Here is a 21,213-nt window from a genome sequence, read left to right as displayed (position 1 = left end):
AGCGAGGGGGGCAGAGGGGGGGTAGTTCAGTTATAGTGCTCTCTTTGCTCCTGCACCCCTTAGTGTGCCCATAATCTGCCATCTTGGTCCTAAACTCCCAGATTGCACCTCTTCTGGAGCTTCCCTGCAATTTACCCGGTAAGAAGTTTGACTGCTTTGTCAAAAATACCACTAAATGAGATTTATTTTTGGCTTTTAGGCTGTTACTTGTCAAAGGACTGAGTGCTTTAGCTCCAATAAAGATTACCGAGTGTTATGTAAACTAGTTTATTTCCAGGGCTTCCACCACTCTTGGTTTGAGGTTTTGAAGGTGAGCCAACACTGTTTGAATATAAAACAGATTTCCTCTGACATGAAAGTCTATTTTACCCCACACACTCCTCAGATTCAATGTGGAGCTAATTTAATGCTCTATTTGTAGTTCATCCCATGGGCAATTTTACAGTTGGGTGGGTAGGTAAAGGCATGGTTGTGTTGTATAGGTACAGAAGCATATCTAGAATACAGAGCCTTTATTTCATTTGATGTAAGACTAAAACAGGATTTTGTGTATAGAGCATTTGTGCTAAATGAAAAGAGGTAGAACACTTTCTTCATTGTCTGCGTTGTCCCTAATCCAGACAGCTTTCTCCTGGCAGCTCCCTTCAACGCAGCGTTTTGCCGCTGCTGCCATCCAACCCTAATAATGACAGATTAAGCTCTGCACAACTGTCCATCTGACACGAGGGCTGGATTTGTGCTGGATTGGAAAATCTGGATGGGATGTCTCCCAAGCTCTGTAATTCTTCACATAGACACTCAGAGATAAGCACACACAACAACAACACACAGTAGCAGATTAAAAAGCAGAGAGGCTAGAGAGGCGGATGATGGCACGGTAGTGTGTTTTGGGTTTGATTTGGCCTCTTGAGAGTTGTTTGGACCCCAAAAGTTCCTTAAACTTCCCGAAGGAAACAAAGCATTTGACAGCAGCACCATTTTAATATAAGTAGCTATTTGACTGCGTTTCCAGGTTGTGTCGATTGATATCGAGCATGATGGATTTCGGGGGTGTTCAACCCTCCCCTGGGACAGATGAACACCCCTGAGGCTCTGATTCAGACCACCTCATCCCCAGATATGTCCCCATGATGCCCTCGTGCCTCACTGGGCATGCCCTCCTTTTGTTGCAGCAAATAAGGGGGGTGGCCGACAGGGCGGTGGGTGATGGTCACCCAGATTATGCCTCATCATACGGCCTATTTACACTTGACACCAAACAGTATGGCAAACAGAGTATCGCACTGAAAACTGCTCATCGAGGATGCCAGCCAGTTTCGTTTAATCATATAATTTCGAGAAGCGTCACGTGTTCCTCTGGTTGCTCATGTGACCCGCTGGTATGCACCAATAGGGTGGCACAGTTTGTCCAGGGCAGAGCTAAAAGAAGAGGGCAAAAAATATTTTCCCCTTGCGATTTTTAATCTTGCAACGCCGAAAGTGGTCGACGACAGCATCCTGTACAACATCAAGGTAAACTCTTCTCTTATGGCTGTACGTTTACTCAAGTCCAAGCCAACATATGCTTCCCAGAATGCTAAATTAAGATTATTTCATTTTTAGAATTTTTTTTTAGCTGGATTTCCAAATGCAAACTGTTAAAAACTTGAAAGACAGGTCCATGAGTTGAGTATGAATAATTAATGAACTCCTGAGAAGAATCGTCCTGATAACTGCGACACACTTCTTGACTCATCTAATTTGTTATTTAACTTATCCTCAGCATGGTGAGCGAGATGTTTTGCCCTGAGAATAGTCGCGTTCATGGTCAGTCGATTTCGCTTTTGGGGACTCTTGATTATCTTTGTGTCCATTGTCTTGGTTCAAGCCTGAGTGCTTTTATTGTTGAAGAATTGTATGGTAAATGTCTGGTACTGAAGCGGCTGACCTTTCTCACTAGCTAAAAACATGACGGTCAGTAGAACTGATAAATCAGTCCCGAGATCATTATTCCAATTATCGTCACACTGATATAAGCGCCGCTGATGGCCTTACTCATACACCAAAAAATGTCATTTGGCATCAGCTCCTGAGCTTGACTTCAGCTTTACCGATGAATACTCGCTTTGTTTGCGCAGAAAAGCTTGTCATTTTAACAAGATTAACAGTGAAAGTCCTGCAGATGTGCGTACATCTAAGGGTTGGGGAGCCGAATCCCAGGGACCCTGTGTGCATGGCGGCTCAATGAGAGCTATGGAAGCCATGATTTTGTGACAAGCGCTGATCTCACATTACAAATTGTGGCAAATCTAAAATGGCCGACTTAACGCTCAGCTCTTAGCATTCACAGCACAACATGGTGTGCCTGCATTGTAAAGGGGCAAGCGCTGTCTCACTGGATCCCCTGCCCCCCCAACACACACACACACACACACACACACACTATTTTCAGTGTACTTTTGAAGCGAGTTAGTTGGCTGTCCATCCTGGCTGCGTTCTCTGATTTGACTGCTTGTGGTGGGGATCCAGCGAGGATGGTTTGATTGTGATCGAGGCTGAGCTATCAGGATGCTGCGCTGCTGATGAGGACTGACAGCTCTTGAGAGCACTGTCATAGTGGCGAATAGGAAGGACGATTGGGTAGACGCCCCCCCACCCTGCCGCACCGCTACAACAAAAGCCTTCACCAGACGAGACAAGAGCTGCTCATATACCAGTAAACCGGGAACCTCAGCGGAACCTGTTCTACTGGATCTGTCCAGAGTTTCTGACAGCAGCGGCCGCCGCCTACACTTGTTCTAGCTTTGGTTCTTCCGGTGAAGTTCCTCCATGTGGAACTGAGGTTCTTGTGAAACCATATGGATCAATGAGGTCACCCAGAGGGCACCCCCCTCTGCTGCCCTATATGAGCACTAATTTACCATTTGTTCAGCCTTAATTAGAGCACAAACATGCACATCAGGACAGAGTGACAGGAAAACATTTTCCTTTGGAGAGATGCAGATGCCAACATCTGTACTGAAGCATTGATGATCCATAGCATTCTCTGATTTTTATACAAGAACATTGTGAAGCCAGTGAAGTAAAGCCACAACAGTGACAGAGTGTTCAACATCTCAATTTTACAACATCTTTAATTTCAAAAGGGATTCAAAGAGAAGAATTCAAAAAAGGTAAATTGTTTACTATTTGAAAGGTAAAGGATACTAGATTTGTGATGCCAGTGTCTTATTTAAGAGTAAAAACATCGCTCTTTGTCAGGCAACATAAGTAAAAGTAAATTATTATTACGTGTTTGCAGCATTTTTAATGCATAACGGGATGTTTCGTAGGTGAGCCGGCTGTAACACATGATAGTGTTGAGTAATCACGTCAGCAGTTCAACCCCATGGTATCCAGCAATGCCTGTTTTCAAAAATGTCTTGAGTGAGTCCTTCCTGCGCAGGAAACATGTCAGCAGCTCATGAGCCAACAGATTCATCGATGAACCCTGAGCAGTTCACGCACACATAAAATCAGTCCGACTCCAACGTTTTAAACAACATCAGAAACATCTTTAACCAGACTGAGCTCACATCGACTCTCTGACTACCACTTAACCAAGCGAGACCTGAGCTGTGACATAAACATTGAACAATAAAACCGTAATTCACAGTCATTTTCTGCTGCCGCATCAGCTTGTAACTCTGCTCAGGGCCTGCAGATTCTTTCAGTTTTGAATTCACTTGGATTATTCTTAGCAGAAAGTGCTTAGGCGCGGCTAACCCCCCGTGCTGGCTTTCCTCTTGATTACGACTTAACTCTACGTGCAAACATCTCAGATGAGAAGTGGACGGGAAGGCAGGATGTTTAGGATGCTTCATTTGCATTCTTCATATTTGATCTCACACAACTGTAATGTTTTCTCCGCAAGATAATCTGCTCTCTAAACAACAGATCCCGCTCCTGAACTCCGCTCGGATGTTCAGCCGTGATAGGTTTTATATCAAAACGTCATAATGACATATCTCTAGATATGTGGATTAGGAGGGAACAGATGACAGGAGCTTTGGCCTGGATCATGCTGCCGGACGTCCATTTAATGATTTCTTTACAGGATTTCACATGTCTCTTGTACTCACACAGTCTGTCCACCGCTCTATTGACAGCACAACGGTCTTTGATTGTATGCAAACTTATTTGTCTTCTTTTTATTGTACCATGCTCCTCGTGACTTCATGTCAAATGTCTCGATGTTAAATCATAGATAAAAAAAAATACAGATTTCACCTAAATGCAAAACAGCAGGCAGGTTTTCAATGTGGCCTGCGTTGATTTGCATGCCCCTTTGAGAAATCAGGGCTAAGACTGTGCAAAACGCTAATGCAAGAAAAATATGAACATGTATTAACCTTCACTATCTGTTTAGACAAGGAAGCCATTCATGGCTGTAATCTGTAGAAACGGCCAAGCAAGTAAATGAATGAGAAATCAGATTCTTTTGTGCCGTTTTCTAAAGAGCCAAAATGGCGGTCCACCTTTGTCTGGTTTTGTATGCAAACTTCCTATCAGTTATGACAAATTAAAAAAGGAATATTCCTGCTCTTTAACACGAATATAATCTGAAAGGGTGGTTTCAGATTGGTGCTCAAAAAATCCAGCTCGTTGCAGCATTCGTCCTCTGTGCTTATGCTGAATATTTCTCCATCACTTTGCCTCTTCAGCCTTTTTTCCCTGCATGTTTTCCATCATTTCCAGACCAGCAGCTCTGCATAAAAAGCAGCATCTCTTCATTGTTAGAAGAAGAAGAGAAATGGGGACCAACAGATAAAGAACCTCGGATTCAAGTTCAGCTTTCTTAAAGAGCAATTCTGTGGCGAGTGCTGAACAGACGCAGTGGGGGGGGGGGGCATTTTGTGCACTGCGTTGTCCAGCCAAGCGTAAAGCGTGATTAATTCAATAGCCGCCATAGAGGAGGAGGCTAGCAGCACTGCAACACCGAGCATGACCCACTTTCCCCATCAGATGTCATGAAAAATTCCCTACCGTCCCTCTCTGTATTTTTCACTTCCCTTCCCAACTTCCGGCCTGATTAGCAAAGACAGGGTAGGAAAATCACAAAATCGATGCGTGCAGAAACGGAATCCGTCACGCAGCAAACAGTCTGGGTATTTTTAAGGATTGCAGTGGATGTTTGTGAGCTTTTAAAGATAAAATCAAACCTTAAAATGAAAAAAAGAGTCAATTCGCTGCAAGGTTTTAGCCCATTGGGCCAGATGAATCACGAGGCCTTGACCTAATTCTATTATGTGGAAGGATGTATGCGCAAAATAGTGTCTGGACTATTCGAAGGCAGCTGACCTCGTTCATCTCCCAGGTCCAGCACATCATTTTGGTTGACCTAAATCAGCAGAAGCTCCCACTTTCACAGCTGAGGAGACACTTTGATATTTTATTTTTGGGGGAAGTTTGTTATTTTGCAGAGCCGCGGCATCTCTTCGATTCATAAGAACCCTAAAAGAGCTCTAAGAAATCTTTGTATACAAGTCGGTTTTTCTTTAAGCACTTATTTGCAGCTCCACCTACTCACCCCCCCTCCCCCCCCAGGCCCGCCCCCGGACAGGACCTGCACCGCTGGTTTGAGTCTTAAACCCGGATTAAGGTTTTTTATGTAATCTGGTCTCCTCTGGGAGATTGGAGAGACAGCTGGCAACAGAATCCCTGTTCTTATCTCTCAAACCTCCTCTGGCCTCCGACCAACCTCTCCCTTAACTCCGCATGCAGCATAGATTAGAGAAGATACAGACCTTTTAAAATATATATATATGTAATGTGCAAAACATCTCTGGTTTTAGATTGAAAGCTCATAGCAGAGCTATTTATCTGCATTAAGTCTTCCATGATGCATTTATTGCCTTGTTTTCCTTGTCTGAAATGGTCACCAAGAGATCTCAGTGGTGGCAGGAGAGTTTTATATTCATGAGCTGGTCCCGGGGTGACTAAGGCTGCCTCAGGTGACAAGCCGGGCTTGTCAGGGTTGTCAGATTATTTTCCAGCCCAACCACAGTCAACCCACCCACAAACATATTGCCATAAAACCAATAATTCAACACGAAGGCCATTAATATATCAACAGTCGCTAAATTATTACTGATCATTAATCTCATTAATATAAATTGCTATTTTTCCAGTCGTGATCAAAAGCTGCACAAAAAAATGTTCAGTCTGGCCACACGATGGCTGTCAAATGTTTCTGAAGTCATCAGAGGAAGCAAAGGGGATGAGGGGGCACCCATGGGTACCCATCAGATACCAGGGGTTGCCGGTGCCACCCTGGGTATGGAACTTACATTTCTTACTTGCTGAGAAACAACTGTGAACATTGTGAACGTAAATGTTGATGCTTTTTCATTATTTCTGATTCAGAAGAGCTCATAAATCTTATATTTATTGTTGTTTCATGGTGGGCAAAGAAGTAGCAAAGACTTGAGAAAAACTGGAATAAATATCAGCCATCAGACCCCCAATGGATCAAGATCTGCTGATGCAGACGAGGCGTCAGCGTCATCGTGCATCCCAGCTGGACGTCTTTGGTTTATTTAGATAAAACATACTTTTGAAAAGAGGCTGGAATTATTCCACGCACAAACTGGCAGTTGAGGGAGGAGCTGCAGGTTCACGAGATAAACTCCTGCCATGTGAGGCTTTCAGCGGTTGTCCGGTTCCAGCAGATCATCGCCTGTCAGAGTTCCCCCCTCCGTCGACCTCCTCAGCCATCAGTCCGTGAAAGATTAGAACAGGGGGACCTGAGTGGAATAAACCTAATTGGGCCCGTTTAGGCTCCTGTCAGTGGGCTACAAAGGCCTCAACAAGGTGGCAGCGAGGTCGAGCAGTTAAAGAGACAATCCTTCAACCTGATAACCTGCTCTGACGCTGCTCTCCTTTCAAGGTTCTGCTATCAGTCATCCTGCAAGCTCGGGTCAGGCTGTGATCAAAACATGCCGCTGCTGCCTGGGAACCCACCAGCTTCTCTGCTTTTTCAATCCCGGTGAAATTATCACTTTCGATCTACCGACTCGTCAAGAGCAATAATGCGCCGCTGCAATTTTATAAGTTTCAGTCGTCTTTCATTGCAATAGAATAAATTGCAAGAATATCTGAAATTGCGGGTTTCGTCTGCTAATTAGCGGCCGAGCAGGAGAGGGAGGCTGAGTGAAAGATAGAAAATAACCATTTACACTCGTCGCCTCTGATTGGCAGACAGTGACATTGTGTGTCTCCTCAGTCAAGGTCAGACGCTCCGGGAGATGCTCCTCCTGCGTGTTGTCTTTTAGCAGGCTGCAGCATGGATCCAGAGGGAAAGAAAAATCTACACACGTTCGCATTTCAGGACAATTTCATTCTAATTTAGAAAAACGAATCCCTTAAATGGTTCTGATTTGATCCATAAATGCGGCAAACCACCTCAGCATGAGAGGAAAAGAGGATGCATTCCCTGAAATGTTTACATTTTTTCTACCATTTTACAATTCAAGTGTCTTTTCTTTGAATGATGTAAAATCATTTTCTTTTGGAAGCCATTATGTAGATACATATTCACATATAAACTCTATTTCCAATCCTAGGGTAATCTACATTTTCTTTATTTATGTGAAAATATTTCTAAATATACTTTTGCCTTGGGATCCTGCCTGCACTGCTCTAATACTGAGAGGATTATGGACTCAGGCGCCCTCTTGTGTTCACTCTGGTGACTGACGCGTCGCTGGAGTCATTACATCACTTGTCAGCCAGAATTAGAAGAGCTCCAGCTGAAATGGGCTCGACAAAAATAAATATGGCACTCAACATTGGATGGCTCATCTCGTGACTAAAGAGACATATGCTGACCTACATTTCTACGCTTCTTATTGGAAACATTTCCAGACAGAGAGGATGCAACACATTTGAATTATGATGGGAGAATTATATTTGTCCCCCTGGGGTCCTTATTAATCTTCCTGTTCTCAGGTTTGCTTTGTGCAATTTGATAAATCATAAATAATCCCTAAATCTAGATTTATAAAAGGAAAAGCATTGCCATGAACGCATCCTGCAGTTTATTTTGAGACAGTTCCATATTCACCATCCTGCTGCCTGCCTGAAAATCCACATCTGAAAATAGTCCCCCGAAAATGCACTTTACCGCTGTGAGAGTTTGATAAAGTAGACGGATGTTTTAGGACAAATAAGTTGTTGCTGCTCTGTTGACAATAAGAAAATAAATATAGAACTAGAGAAGCTTTCGGAGTGCAGAACTCCTCCAAGGCCAAAGAAAATGGAAAACAAAAATCCAGGATGCCCCCTAACCCACGTCGGTCCCACATACATCAGGTTCTTACTTGCTCCACCACTGCAACACATTTAATGAAACTCAGCCTTGTAGTTTCTGCATAAACCAGCTGACACCTCGTAAACCTCCGCCGAGCCAAACTCAACCAAAGTCAAACAAGGGTTCCTCCTCAGAACAGCCTACACCCTCCACCAAGTGCGGTGCTGACTGGCCTGACAGTTTGTGTGTAACCCTGCAGATCCCTGGGGAGGTAAATCATGGCTACGACCCGCCAGAAGCTTCTCATCGCCACATCTGTGGTTTTTACTCTTTGCCTGGCAGGTGACCGGCTGGCTGACTCCACCATCACACTCGCCTTGGCCCTCCTCTCTCACGTGACCACGCCCCTTCCTTCACATCCAATCCCGACATGGAGCCCATTAAGGTCCAATCAGAAGGTGGACTGAATGTGACCCTCACGATCCGACTGCTGATGCACGGCAAGGTACCAAAACATTCGTTCTAGAAGTACGTATACATCAAAGTGAAAGTACTGGCAGGAGGTAATGATGGTTGTGTGTTTCTGCAGGAAGTCGGAAGCATCATAGGAAAGGTATTTATCTCCAACATGGATGCAGTATCTCACCAGTGAAACATATACACAGCATCTTAATACTCCTCCTGTTGTTGTTTCCAGAAAGGAGAAACTGTGAAGAAAATGCGTGAAGATGTAAGTCGAGTTGTTTTTTTTCCCTCCAAAAAAAGTCTAAAAACTTAATTGTTACATTTTTATCTCATAGTTGTGTTTTGTTTTTGTTTTTTTTTTATTTCTTTTCTTTTCTTGCTCAGAGCGGCGCTCGTATCAACATCTCAGAGGGAAACTGTCCTGAACGGATAGTCACCATCACCGGGCCAACAGATGCTATTTTCAAGGCCTTTGCCATGATAGCCTACAAGTTTGAGGAGGTATAGCAGGTTTCTATACTGCGCCCCCCCCCCCCCCCACACACACACACACACACACATACACACACAGAGCATCTATGCAAACTCATTTTCATTGGAATTCAAAGCAGGCTCGGCTCTGTTATGTAGGACAGAAATGTGCTGATCTAACCTTGCAGCACCCTTTGAAAGAGGGCCAGTTTTGTGGTTTGATTTGGGTGTCGTATCAGCAGGCTGCCAGAGCCCCGAACCACAGAACCTCAAACATTCCAGATAAACCCCTGCTGTTCTGAGTTGTAATTCATTTGGAATATTAGTGCCCGACTAACTGTGCTTATTAAATGAAGCAGAGTGGCCGATACCAGAGAATGGGCACATAAATATCAATAAAAACTGGATGTGACTCCAATTGTTCTCCTGGTCCCAGGCCAAAAGCGTGAATGCAGGACATAATAAATTGCATAAAACATGTTTTACACTGTTCCTGCACCACTGAAATATATTCTAAACTTCACCAAAAGGAGAAAAACTACAGAAACTATCTTGAGGTGCTTTTTGGGGACATAACCTGCGTCCATACACTGTTTTTATTGCCATATATTAACATAATTTGATGTTTTATCCTCGTAATGACCACACTTGCTAGATATCATGGGTCGAATGGGTCACTTCCCTCGCTTCTGGGGATTTTTCTTCAGCTGTAACACTTTTTTCTGCAGGACCGAGGCAGAATAATAATATGCATGAAGGTGGACTCCTACAAACTTCTGTAAAGGACACTGTAGTCAGAGTCGATATAAGGTGCCTTTCCTCCCCTCAGGACATAATCAACTCCATGAGCAACAGTCCAGCCACCAGTAAACCCCCTGTCACCCTGAGGCTGGTTGTCCCAGCCAGCCAGTGTGGCTCCCTCATTGGCAAAGGAGGCTCCAAAATCAAAGAGATGAGAGAGGTAGCGTTCTCCTCTGCGCTCTCTATCCTTCATCCTCATTATGGACTCAACGTGTTCCCATGGTTTTTAAGTGTTTCTTACCTTCAGTCCACAGGGGCTCAGGTCCAGGTTGCAGGGGACATGCTCCCCAACTCCACCGAGAGAGCGGTGACCATCTCCGGCGCCCCGGAGGCCATCATCCAGTGTGTCAAACAGATATGTGTGGTGATGCTGGAGGTAGAGTACAGGGGGGGGCGTCATTTACAGTATCGCCATTTCTGCTTGACTGTATCGTCATCACCGATGTGTCAACTTACCAGACGTGTCTCTGGGCGCAGGGACACAAATACCATGTCTGTGAGGTTTTGCTGTTTTCTGATGTTTCATTAATCAGTATTAAATCATTAATTAGTGCAGTATTTAATAGAAAAACACAGTTAAGTCAGTTTGTTGTACTGTTGAAATGTTGAAGAAAAAAAAACAAACTTTCCAGTTTATCCTTCAGTCCCAGGGGACTTTGGAGCCAATTTGTGAAATGTCCCTCAAGATGTGAGATATTATGTTAACAAGAGTGGGACAAATGTCACATACATGTGAGGGGACAGTAACCTTGACCTTTTGACCTGCAAATTCCTTTGAGTACATCCTTGAGTCCTGGTAGAGATGTTCGTCCAGTGTTGGGACAGAATGAACAAGAGCGGGACTCGACGGTTGGCTTGGACTTGAAAGAGAAACCTCTGCCAGTTTGACAGGTCGACTGTGTCATTTCAGATTTTCCCCTGAATGTGGTTTTAATTTGAAGGAGCCACAGCTTGTAAGCGGCCCTTTCTGTTTTGGAAAAGTGAAGCAGAAACTAGGTGAATGTAGCTTTGCAGGAACATGTCAGCTCAGTGTTTAGGACACATATTAGTTTCTCTTTCTTTCTTGCACCATTAATGTGAACTATCTGCACAGCCAGTTCTCCGTTGGGCCTTCATGATGGCACCAGCCATGGATGCTAGGACATTTGTCACATGACTGTAAGTCTCTAGAACTTCAAGCGATGCTTAAAACCTAGTATAGAGTCATCATTATCCAGTTGAAAGTGATGTTCCAGGTAAAGTTTAGTTGTGCACTGAAACAAATCAGCATGTACACAGTGAAGAGCACTTCTGTCTTCCCTCAGGCACTGTCCCTCTCGGTCTCACTTTATGCGACTTTCTTTCTCTCTCTTTATTTTCTGCTCTAACACTCTCTTCACATCTCACCTCCTTCTTCTGCCCCCCACTCTCTCCTCCTTTGCTCTCCTCAGTCCCCACCGAAAGGTGCCACAATCCCTTACCGCCCCAAGCCTGCCTCCACCCCTGTCATTTTTTCAGGTGGCCAGGTAAGAGCAGACCCACTGGGGGCGTCCACAGCCAACCTCAGCCTCTTACTGCAGCACCAGCCACTGCCTGTTAGTGTCGCACCAGGTTTTACTCACTCCTCCCCCACCCCACCCCCACCTCACCCCCCTCCACTTCACCCAGCCACCCCCAGACTAGCATGAAACCATCACTGTGTCCTCACTTTCATCTGTCACCCCAGAACTGGGATAAATGGCATTAGTCATTACGAGAGAAGTTAAATATATCTGCTGTCAGCTTCTAATAGTCTGCACTAGAGGAATCCATCAACTTTTTTAGGGAAATTGGACAAATTACCTGACTGGTGATGAGCGCAGAGGGAGAGGGAGGGTCTCTGAGCTCCTTCAGTGGTGCTTCTGTGAATGAACAGAGAAAACAAACTTGGTTTCATGAGTAAAGCTTGAATTTCAGAAGTCCGCGAAATTAAAACTTACTTAAATCTCTCCAATGAACCGAGGAAAAAAAGTTTAAAGTTACAAAACCTCGATGGTTTAGTTTCATTCAAGCGCACGCAGCGCTGACGTATCTTTGTGGGTTCCTTTGACAAAAAAACCCCCCCAACTTATGAAATCATTAATCGTTGCAGAAAACAAATATTGCAGTTAATAACAAAATCTTTCAATTCAATTCCACAACCTAACTGTCTTTTACTCGTTCCAAATGGCTCCATCTGCTAGATTTCTGCTGAGCTGACCTCTCACTCAGACTTCACGTGTTAGCTTTTATCGCTGTCTTGGCTGATGAAATGTAATTTTGCTCAGTTCTGACCTCCGTGGCCCCTAGACCCGCTCATTCAATAAGGCACATAACTCCTCTGGGGGCCGCTGGTCTGGTTCCTCCACACTCCCCCCTCCCCGTCACCCCCACACCGCCTCAGTCGACCCTTATTGATTTAGTTCAACTGGATCTGATTGATGAATATTGAGAGAAACATGACAGGGAATGTGTAGTGCATGACATTAGTAACCTGGCTACAATATGTAAGAGAAGATGTAGTTTTGAGTAGTAAAAATGCTACTTTAATTCTTATTAGATGTCTTAATTTAATGCATTTGATGATGAATAATAAGTGTTTCTTCTGGTCTTTGCAGGCTTACACCATTCAAGGACAGTACGCCATCCCTCATCCAGATGTGAGTGCTAACCCCCCGACCCAGTCCACTCCGCATTATTCTTATTTCTCTGCTTCAATCGCAGGCTCTCACTTCCCCACTTTATTAATATTAAATGTTAATATTAATACATCTTTTTTCTGATATTAATTCCTATATCTTCTAACTTCTCTGACTCTTGCTTTCCTGCCGTCTGTTTTCTGTTAAAGCTTATGGGGCTTGGCCTGCAGCAGCCGTGAGATTTGGTGGAAATTTTGGAGAAAAAAAAAGAAGAATATATGTTGTGAGAATGATTTTCTGCTTTCCAGACAGCTGGTGGTTTCACTTTACCTTCAAATTTGGAGAAGAAAAAAAAAAATTGAGAGTGAGTTGTTGGTGTGATGGAATAAGCTCGTAAATTTAGGATTTAAATGTTAAAAAGCAGAGTTCCTGTTTGATATTTTAAGACTCGAGACATGAGAAGATCAAGGCTTTATGGTTTTAAAACACATGAAATTAAAGTAATCGTGACGTAAAATTTTTGTGAAAAAACACAAGATATTAAACAAAGGCCAGAATGGTCTTTTTTTTAATTTTTTAAAAGGAACATTTAAAAATGCACACTTCACTTGAAAGAATCTTCGTCTCGTCTCTTAACCTTCTTCAATCCAAATTAAAGTTGCTATGTGTAGAACTGCCTTCTGCATGTTATTGTGTTGGAGTGCTGGCTACATGCGACGGTGACTCGCTATCACCTCTTGTGGTACATTACAAGATGGACTGGAGCTAGCTGGCTAGCATGCTAAAGCCTATTAACTATCCTAATAAGGGTCCAGAGTGTCTCCGCTGGTTGCCTGGCAACCCAAACTAAAGTATCAGTGTTTTTTCATCGTCCCAATCTCAGGCCAAGTCCTTTATGAGCGTCTTCGTTCTGTCTCTCTCTCTGTCTGCGTCCTTCACCAGTCTGTGTTGTTACTTTTCCTCACATCCTCTCTCTACTCTTGTAGCGTTTCGGACACACCTGTGTGTATGTGTGGGTGTGTGTGTGTTCGCGTGGAAGTGCGTGCGCAAGTGTGTTTTTAACGATGACCTCATAGCTCTGCTGTCCTCCTCCACCCCCCCTCAGCAGTTGAGCAAGCTCCACCAGTTGGCTATGCAGCAAACCCCCTTTACCCCCCTCGGACAGACCACCCCTGCCTTCCCCGGTACGTACCCACCTACACGACGACCCTCTTTACCAAAGCTCCTTCTCTCGTTTTTACCTGTAGAGATGAACACATTCTCTTCCTCCTCTCTTCTCTTCTCTCTTCCTCTCCTGTCTCTCTTTCCTTTCTCTTTTTCTTCTTCTCGTCGTTCTCCTCCTACTGTGGTGCTCTGCCATTGACATGGCCTGCTGGTGGTCTGCTCTTGTTGATGTTGAGGTTTCTTTTGTTCTTTGGTTTTCCCTTAGTGTCCTTTTGTCAAACGATGCAATAGTTTGTTTTCGCACGGCGGCCATGTTCCTCTGATGTCACACTCAGGGCGGGAAGCTGGAAGGATGGATAACGCGTCATACTGCGTCGTTCCAGGCTGCAACTTTTTAAAAAATGTGGGGACTCTAGCTTACGATTGTCATTTCATCGCTCCCCGGTGGAGCAGCAACTGAAAAAACAAGCCATTTTTGGAGTTAATGTCCCGTTCCGTTAACCTCACAACTTGCGTTCAGAACTGGGACTCACGTCACACCAGAGCTGAATGTGTTCCAGGTAATGATGGTGAGAAAAGTTGAATTAAAAAACAATAAAAAAAAATCTACGCAGTTTGCAATACAAGTTGAAAACACAAGTGTATGCAGTATTTTGCACGTACAAACATAGTAGAAACACATCTACAGATAGAAGATGAACACTACGGATCAACGTGGCGCAACAAACACATAAACGTGCTAAAAACTCTATGGTTTTAAAGCGTTCATGTCACATTCTGATATCTATCTTATAATCTTTTAGCTCCCTTTATTCAGCAGCTAACATTAGAATCACACCTTTCAGCAGCTTACAGTGCTGTTTGTTTTCTTACATGATACAAAAAGAAAGTTTATGAGATATTATACCCCGTCTAATATTCCAATATTCATACCGACTACATGAAAGACTTCAGTTAGCTTCAAACCCTTTACTGGGCAGTGTTTTGTGTAGCATTAAAAAAAAGCTAGCAAGACAGCTGCTTCTTTGACCAGAAACAAGAGTTCAGCTACACAGGAATATGTGTTACAGTGAGTATGATGTCATTTACCATTTCCCTTTTTCATCATTTCACTCTAACTTAACATCTTATCGAGCAAGTGTTTGAGTGCTAACATTAGCTGTTGGCTACAGGTAGCTAACTGATTAGCATGTATGCTATTTTACCTTGATAATGGGCCGATATCACTCTGAATCTTCAGCTGCTGGTCAACTTGGGGAAGCCACTAAATAAAAATAAACTGATCCAGCACAAGCTGCCAGCTGGAACAAAGTCGTCAGACATTCCAACAGACGAGCTTCCCCCTCTGAGTGTGACGTCAGAGGAAGATGGCCGCCTTGTGACTGGTCTATTAACCTGCTGAGTAGAAGGGTCAGGTGTTTCAGAACGGCTCCGCTCTGGGCTGAGCCTGACTTTACAGGGACACACAAAAACCAAGCAGGCAGGCAATAAAAAGCGTATTCACTCCCTCAATGTGCCAATGCCTTCTTCCTTCCCTCCTCTTTTTTCTGTCTGCTTATGTTCAGCAGCAGGTCTGGATGCCAGTAACCAGGCCAGTACTCATGAACTCACCATTCCCAATGATGTGAGTACACAAAATGTCCACTGGATTGCTTTTAGCTGATGTTTTCACTTCCTCCATTTTTTTTTTTTTTTTTTTAAAGCCAGTTTTCAGAGGGATGATAGCTGAATTTCTCACCGATTCATCTCCTGGATGGAGCTAAAACCGAAGCACAGCACAAATCTAAACTGGAATTCTCAGTGTTGGATTATAATTCCCATTAATAAAATCTGACAGCTGCTGGGATTGTAAATAAAGTGAAATGTTGGAGATAGTAAAGCCGCTCTGGCCACTCTAAGTGCCGCCCCCATTTTCTTCCCAGCTAATAGGCTGCATAATCGGACGCCAGGGAACCAAAATCAACGAGATCCGTCAGATGTCTGGGGCGCAGATCAAAATTGCTAACGCCATGGAAGGGTCATCGGAGCGCCAGATCACCATCACAGGGACCCCCGCCAACATCAGCCTGGCCCAGTACCTCATCAATGCAAGGTCAGAGGTCACTGGGGGTGGAATGGAACAAGCAACCTACCTGCAGATTTTCTGACCTCTACTTGTCTCTTCCTCCAGGTTCAGAGACGTGGCGGCTATGTGGAACGACCCATCTTCCATGACCACATCCTGAGATCCCTGACTGGCTCCTCCGTTTGGCCCTTTCCAACGCCTGACTACCGCAGACAACCCTGATGAAGCCCTTCGGACTCTGGCTCTGGCTCTCCGAAAGCCCTGACCACCATCCGCCCTGGTTCTCCAACACACCGGGGAGGTTTGGGAGCTCATTTCTTATTTCAGAGAGCCAAATTAAATAAGAAAAAAAAGAAAAAAGAAATTCTCTGTTGATTAGGTTTTGTTTTTTTTGTTTTTTTTTAGAGAACTGTTGAAGCATGTTGAATGTTTATTAGGAACAACTTGTGTTACTTTCTATCTCTTGCTTTCTCTCTGTCAGTGCTGCGTCATAGAACATCATTTTAAAGTGTAAAAGACAAAAGAACACTTTGTAGAACTTAGTTATTTACATATATTACAGCTGCTCAGTGATGCTATCGGCAGAGTGTGTGGTGGGATGTAGCCAAATTATCAAATTTTTCTAATATATTTTACAAATTCAAAAAAAAAAAAATTGGTTCTGCTTATCTTTATCCCAATTTGCATCTTTGTCTACTTGCATCACATGACCCTTTTAAGCCAATGGTATCACTCCTAGAGCCTCCCTTCTCTCGTTTATTTCCTATATTTACATTTATATTGCATGTGTTCAGTGTCGTATCGTCGCGTGTTCAAGTAAACCTGTTCAGTGTACCTTCAAATGTTATGATTATATCTTTGTGCTCCTGGTCTTTTCCAGAAATTATTTTGGCCATTCACATCCAGTCCTAAACGCTGCCCGGACGAAAAACTTTCCGACATAGCCTCCCTCTATCGATTATTAGTCTATTATAGATGCATGAATGGAAATTAGTGACTAATCAGTGGCTGTAGCGCTGACTGAAAATTTAAATGATTGTTTACTGACTTATTATTCTACTGTATTTGTTTTGTACGAGGGCGTTTGTGACTTAGCACACTCGTCAACTACGCGGCGCTCATGCAATATATTTAACACTTTACTCTGGACTGCCTCTGATGCGGGAGGAATTAGTTGGACTTTAAAAGCCAAGCGTTGCGTCCAAACCCTTCAGCTTCCTTCCCTCGCCGGTAAAGAGAAGCAGAAGGCCTAGACGAAGCCAAATGGTGTTTTTTTGGGCCGAGGAATGTTCAGGGGTTCGTTGGGGGGAACCCACGGGGGCCTGGGCGGGCGTGACCACTCAAGTCTCTTTTTCACGATTGTTCATTTTGTTTATTTCATTGTCATTGACGCTTTAGGTTTGAATGTCTTTTTATTGTTATGACTGCAGCTTTTTATTTTTTAAAAAGAAAAAAAAGGACAAGTTGGATGACAATTCCTGTTTTTTTGTTTTTTCTTTGGGGGGGGGGGTGTTTGTGCCGCGGTAAAACTGGCGATGTATTTTATTTACGGTGATGCTCAATTTTAATTTTTTTTTTGTCGATCACGAAGCTAATTAGTTCTTGTCGTGCTGTATTTTATTTGAGAGGGAGGTGAGGATGATATTTGGTGTGTTTCCATCATTCACGAGGATGCTCTAAATATATTTTGAGTCATTTCCGAGCTTCAGCTGAGCTCAATTCAGTGCTGATGCATACAAACAGCTGTTGAATGTTATTGTCGAATCACATTATCTACTGTCCAACACATTTCTTCATACGGACCACGACTTTTGTTTCCCAGTCGCCTACGCTGAGCCTAACTTTGGGTCTTTGACATGTGATTATGTAAATGGACCAAATGCTGTATCAATATACTGATCGATGCATAGTCAGTGATTATTCTGCAATAATTCTTATATTTTGATGTGATCTGAAGTAGTAGTGCTTAGCATTGACATTATGGATTTGTGTTTATTTTATTTTGTCATAACTTCAGTAGAATGTTTGTCAAATGAACATGCTGAGACTTTTTCTTTTTTTTTTTTTGGCAAACGTGCTTTCTAGCGAATAACCTGAGAGGGCTTTCTTTACAGGGGTACGACAACTTTTTGGGAAAATAATGCTCGTTTGATGTCCTTCCCAGAGTCAGAAGACAGATACCCGTCTCCTCTCTCTGCTGCATGGGGGAGCTAGGACCCCTGCTAGTTAGCTTAGCGCAATTGATTATAGTGGGTGATAAGTGTTAGCATAGCTTGCTCTCTTGCATAGTCAGTCGTGATTCGTGGCAGCAGTCGCTCCTCCAGTCGTCAAACGCTTTGTTCATTTAGCCAAAGTTGTGGCGAGGCTTTTGATGCATCAAATCACTACGCCCAGTCAGGAAAGTAGTTCTGGTTTTGTATCTGATTCTAAAATTACAAGGTCTGGTCATGACGAATGACGTCTCTTGACGAATGTTATGCACAACCCTCATCAAAGATAGTTTTTCAGAAAAAAAAGAAGTTTTTAATGACTTTGGACAGAGGTATGCTAACACTTACCACCCTTTACCATTCATTTTCCATTCTGCTAAGCTAATTAGCGTGGGTTTCAGCTCTCTAATTTAGCACAGAGGAGAGAAGGGTCTCTATCTTTTTGTCTGACTCTGAAGATGATGGACTATAAATCGCAGACGGTTGTTGTATCCTCTTCCTACCAGAGGGGGCCATCCTCCAGAGTTATCGGTGCATGTGTACAATTACTCCTAAATTTCCACACATACTTCAGAATCGGATAAACAGGGATTCCTGGCTCAGTTTGACAAATTCGATGTTGTGTAGTCTGAATTTGATTGCAAAGCAGGAGTTTAAGTGATGGCAGTGTGATTTCAATAATATTCATGTATTATTCAGTGTTTGCAAACTGTATTTATTTACACTTGTGTATATGCCTGATTATTGGAACAAACTGCAAATAATGCAATAATAGGGTGCAATGTGCAATTATTTATTCAATTATTTCCTTATTAATTAACATAGAAACAGGAGAGCTGTCGTTCCACGTGGCAGCAGCAGGAAAATATAGACATTCATTTTCAGCTTTTCTTTGTGTGTATTGCAGTTTGGGGGGGGGGGTGATCGTTTAATTGATTTATTTGCTATGTGCAGATCTATATTAGTTGTGAGTAACTACATAGGTTTTAATTTCAAAGTGTTGGTAAGTATAAAAAAACAAAACAAATAAAGTTTCATTTTTTCTTTCTGTGACTTGTTTTTCTCCGCGATCTCATTGCCTGCAGAAAGCTTCATCACGCCTGAGGGGCGATGCAGCTAATGGTTGTACTCCATTACGGTAATTAGAAGATGAGCCGTAAATGGGAATCTCATCTATCAGTCTTATTAAGATAGCAGGGGAGTTTCACAGTAAAATCTGATAAGAAAAGGCAATTATGTATCAGGAGTGATACGATTAGGAGCTGCAGCATTCTTAATGTTTACTGTGTGAGAGATCTTACTGGAGATTATCGGCTCACTGCAGCAAGATGAGGAATATCCTTTAATTATCACCATTATGTTTCATTCGGATCCAATTCTTCCTCATTAGAAAGCGACTCATCTAATTGCAGGTTCCTCTAAGCACTTCAGTTGCCTTCACGGCAGTTTGGAGAGAGGATTTAATAACGGGGATCGTAATTTGATTGGGGTGTCACTGATGAAATGGAATCCCTTTAAGGTAAATGGAGAGGAGTAACAGGACGAGGAAAATGTGCAATTGTGGAAGCAGCTATAAGTATTTGAAGTATTATTTAGATCTGCTTAACTTTAGGATGTTTTAGAGTTAAGTTGTTTGTTTTTTTTTCTTTTGAATCAATCAGGTTGTCTTGTTGGGGGGGAAAAAAATCAAAATTGGGCTAGAAATCCATCACTGCACCCTTGTTTCTAAATGAACTGGTCAGCAGGTATAACTGAGACCATGGCAACAAGTGGTCCTTTAGTCCTGCTACCACAAGAGGTCCAACTACACCAATATTTTTCCAAATTGTGACAAAAAGCAGCCGATATTGACAGAGCAACAATACATAATACTGTCCAAGATCGATAAATGTAGCGGTTCTCAAGTACAACAGCTTGTACTTGTACCACACAACTGTACTTATGGGATGAGCGCCCACCTTTGAAGCAGTTTTACCAGAGAGGAAGTTGAGAATCAGTCCTGTTCGAAGCTCCCAGACAATAACGGCACCGTCACCTTTCGCACTCCTAAATTATGTTCCAATACGAAGGAACTTTCCTGGGATTAACTGCACGAACAACAGATAAATCCAGAGGTATGCTTTCACTTTCTTTCACTCTGCTAATAGGATTTTCTTACAGCCTCCAGTGGAGAGCACAAAACAGGTGAAAAGTTCAGAAACAACACAGGGTTTTTGGAGGATTTTATCAGCTCATCCTCAGGAGATATGAGAAAAATGTTGGTCTGGATTTGGGCCAAGGCTGAGAAGATCCTCAAGGACAGAGAGCCAGGCTGAGAATGAGGACACGGAACGCTTATAATTGAACAATGTTTGCTGGTGGGATGCTTAGACAGAAGTTAGAGATTCAAGGATAGATGGAGAACTAACAACACCTTTATTTCCTCCGTGGCTGCTTTTCAAATAGAGAAATGTCAACCAACGTTTTATCGCGAGAGAATCCTCTGACATTTGGTGTGTTGCTGAAGCGTGACATTCAGCAGCGAAACAAAACCGCAAGGTAATGTTCTTCTCCTGAACACGCCATCAAGTCCGTGTTCGTTATCACAGGAACATGAGATTGAAAAAAAGATTCTGCCATTCCATTATTTCTGTTCATCATACCTGAGAGGTCGCGTGTTTTCATGAACTGAGGCAGCAACGGGAAGTGCAGGAAATTCAGAAAGTAGTTTACTCATGAGACGTGAGACTAAAACACACTGACACACATCCTAAGTTCCTATTTCAGCTATAAACTACGGTCCTTGACGGACTCCCAGCGATGACATCGACTCATGTACGGTACATTCTAACAACCTTGACTTGTTCCAACCAGGGGTATTTTTCTAATGCAGTACTCATCTCTTTTATTGCCACAACCAGCAGAATCGAATGCCCGTATGAGCTTTGGAAGCTCTCCAGCTGCCAGTCAGCTCATACTCCACTGTGTATGCAGAGAGTTAACAAAAACCAGGGGGAAAGAAATGGAACCTTACAATGTTGAGCCTGAAATAACTCCCTCCACTTTACAACTGTGTTGGAGCCAGTAAATCAAATAACAGAGGTAGAAATACTCCTGGAGTACGCAGAACTCCACCAAGCCAGCTCTTCTATA

General features: G+C 43.2%; 2 protein-coding genes across 10 annotated transcripts in view; one reads left to right on the top strand and one right to left on the bottom strand.

Moving 5' to 3' along the window:
• The window catches only part of LOC147272804 (fibronectin type III domain-containing protein 4-like), a 42,069-nt gene extending 26,881 nt beyond the window's left edge, over positions 1–15,188 (bottom strand). For all 5 annotated transcript variants that reach the window (XM_086201662.1, XM_086201653.1, XM_086201643.1 and 2 more), the window contains exons 1-4: positions 15,012–15,188; positions 13,884–14,150; positions 11,828–11,886; positions 10,248–10,376 (exon numbers count right to left, since the gene is read on the bottom strand). The gene's annotated coding sequence lies outside the window, so the exon portion shown is untranslated. The remainder of the gene's footprint in view (positions 1–10,247; positions 10,377–11,827; positions 11,887–13,883; positions 14,151–15,011) is intronic.
• Positions 69–19,134, top strand: LOC147272803 (poly(rC)-binding protein 3-like). 5 transcript variants are annotated; one of them, XM_086201610.1, is made up of 13 exons: positions 69–138; positions 8,612–8,774; positions 8,859–8,882; positions 8,967–8,999; positions 9,119–9,235; positions 10,035–10,166; positions 10,254–10,382; positions 11,437–11,580; positions 12,622–12,663; positions 13,748–13,826; positions 15,372–15,430; positions 15,729–15,898; positions 15,977–19,134. In XM_086201610.1, the coding sequence occupies exons 2-13, from the start codon at positions 8,700–8,702 to the stop codon at positions 16,029–16,031; spliced, it is 1,059 nt and encodes a 352-aa protein (XP_086057736.1). In that variant the 5' UTR covers positions 69–138; positions 8,612–8,699; the 3' UTR covers positions 16,032–19,134. The 5 variants fall into 5 exon arrangements, with proteins under 5 accessions (XP_086057736.1, XP_086057751.1, XP_086057760.1 ...); XM_086201625.1 differs by lacking the exon at positions 69–138 and adding an exon at positions 1,324–1,512 and having other exon boundaries at positions 13,751–13,826; XM_086201634.1 differs by lacking the exon at positions 69–138 and adding an exon at positions 1,325–1,512 and having other exon boundaries at positions 13,751–13,826; positions 15,375–15,430.
• The last annotated feature ends 2,079 nt before the right edge of the window (positions 19,135–21,213 follow it).

This window comes from Aulostomus chinensis, chromosome 1 (genome assembly GCF_037954235.1).
Source record: "Aulostomus chinensis isolate RoL2024-O1b breed Wild chromosome 1, RoL_Achi_v1.0, whole genome shotgun sequence".
In the NCBI taxonomy this organism is placed as follows: domain Eukaryota; kingdom Metazoa; phylum Chordata; class Actinopteri; order Syngnathiformes; family Aulostomidae; genus Aulostomus; species Aulostomus chinensis.
The sequence above is the reverse complement of the archived record's forward strand: the minus strand, read 5'-3'. Positions and strand labels throughout refer to the sequence as shown.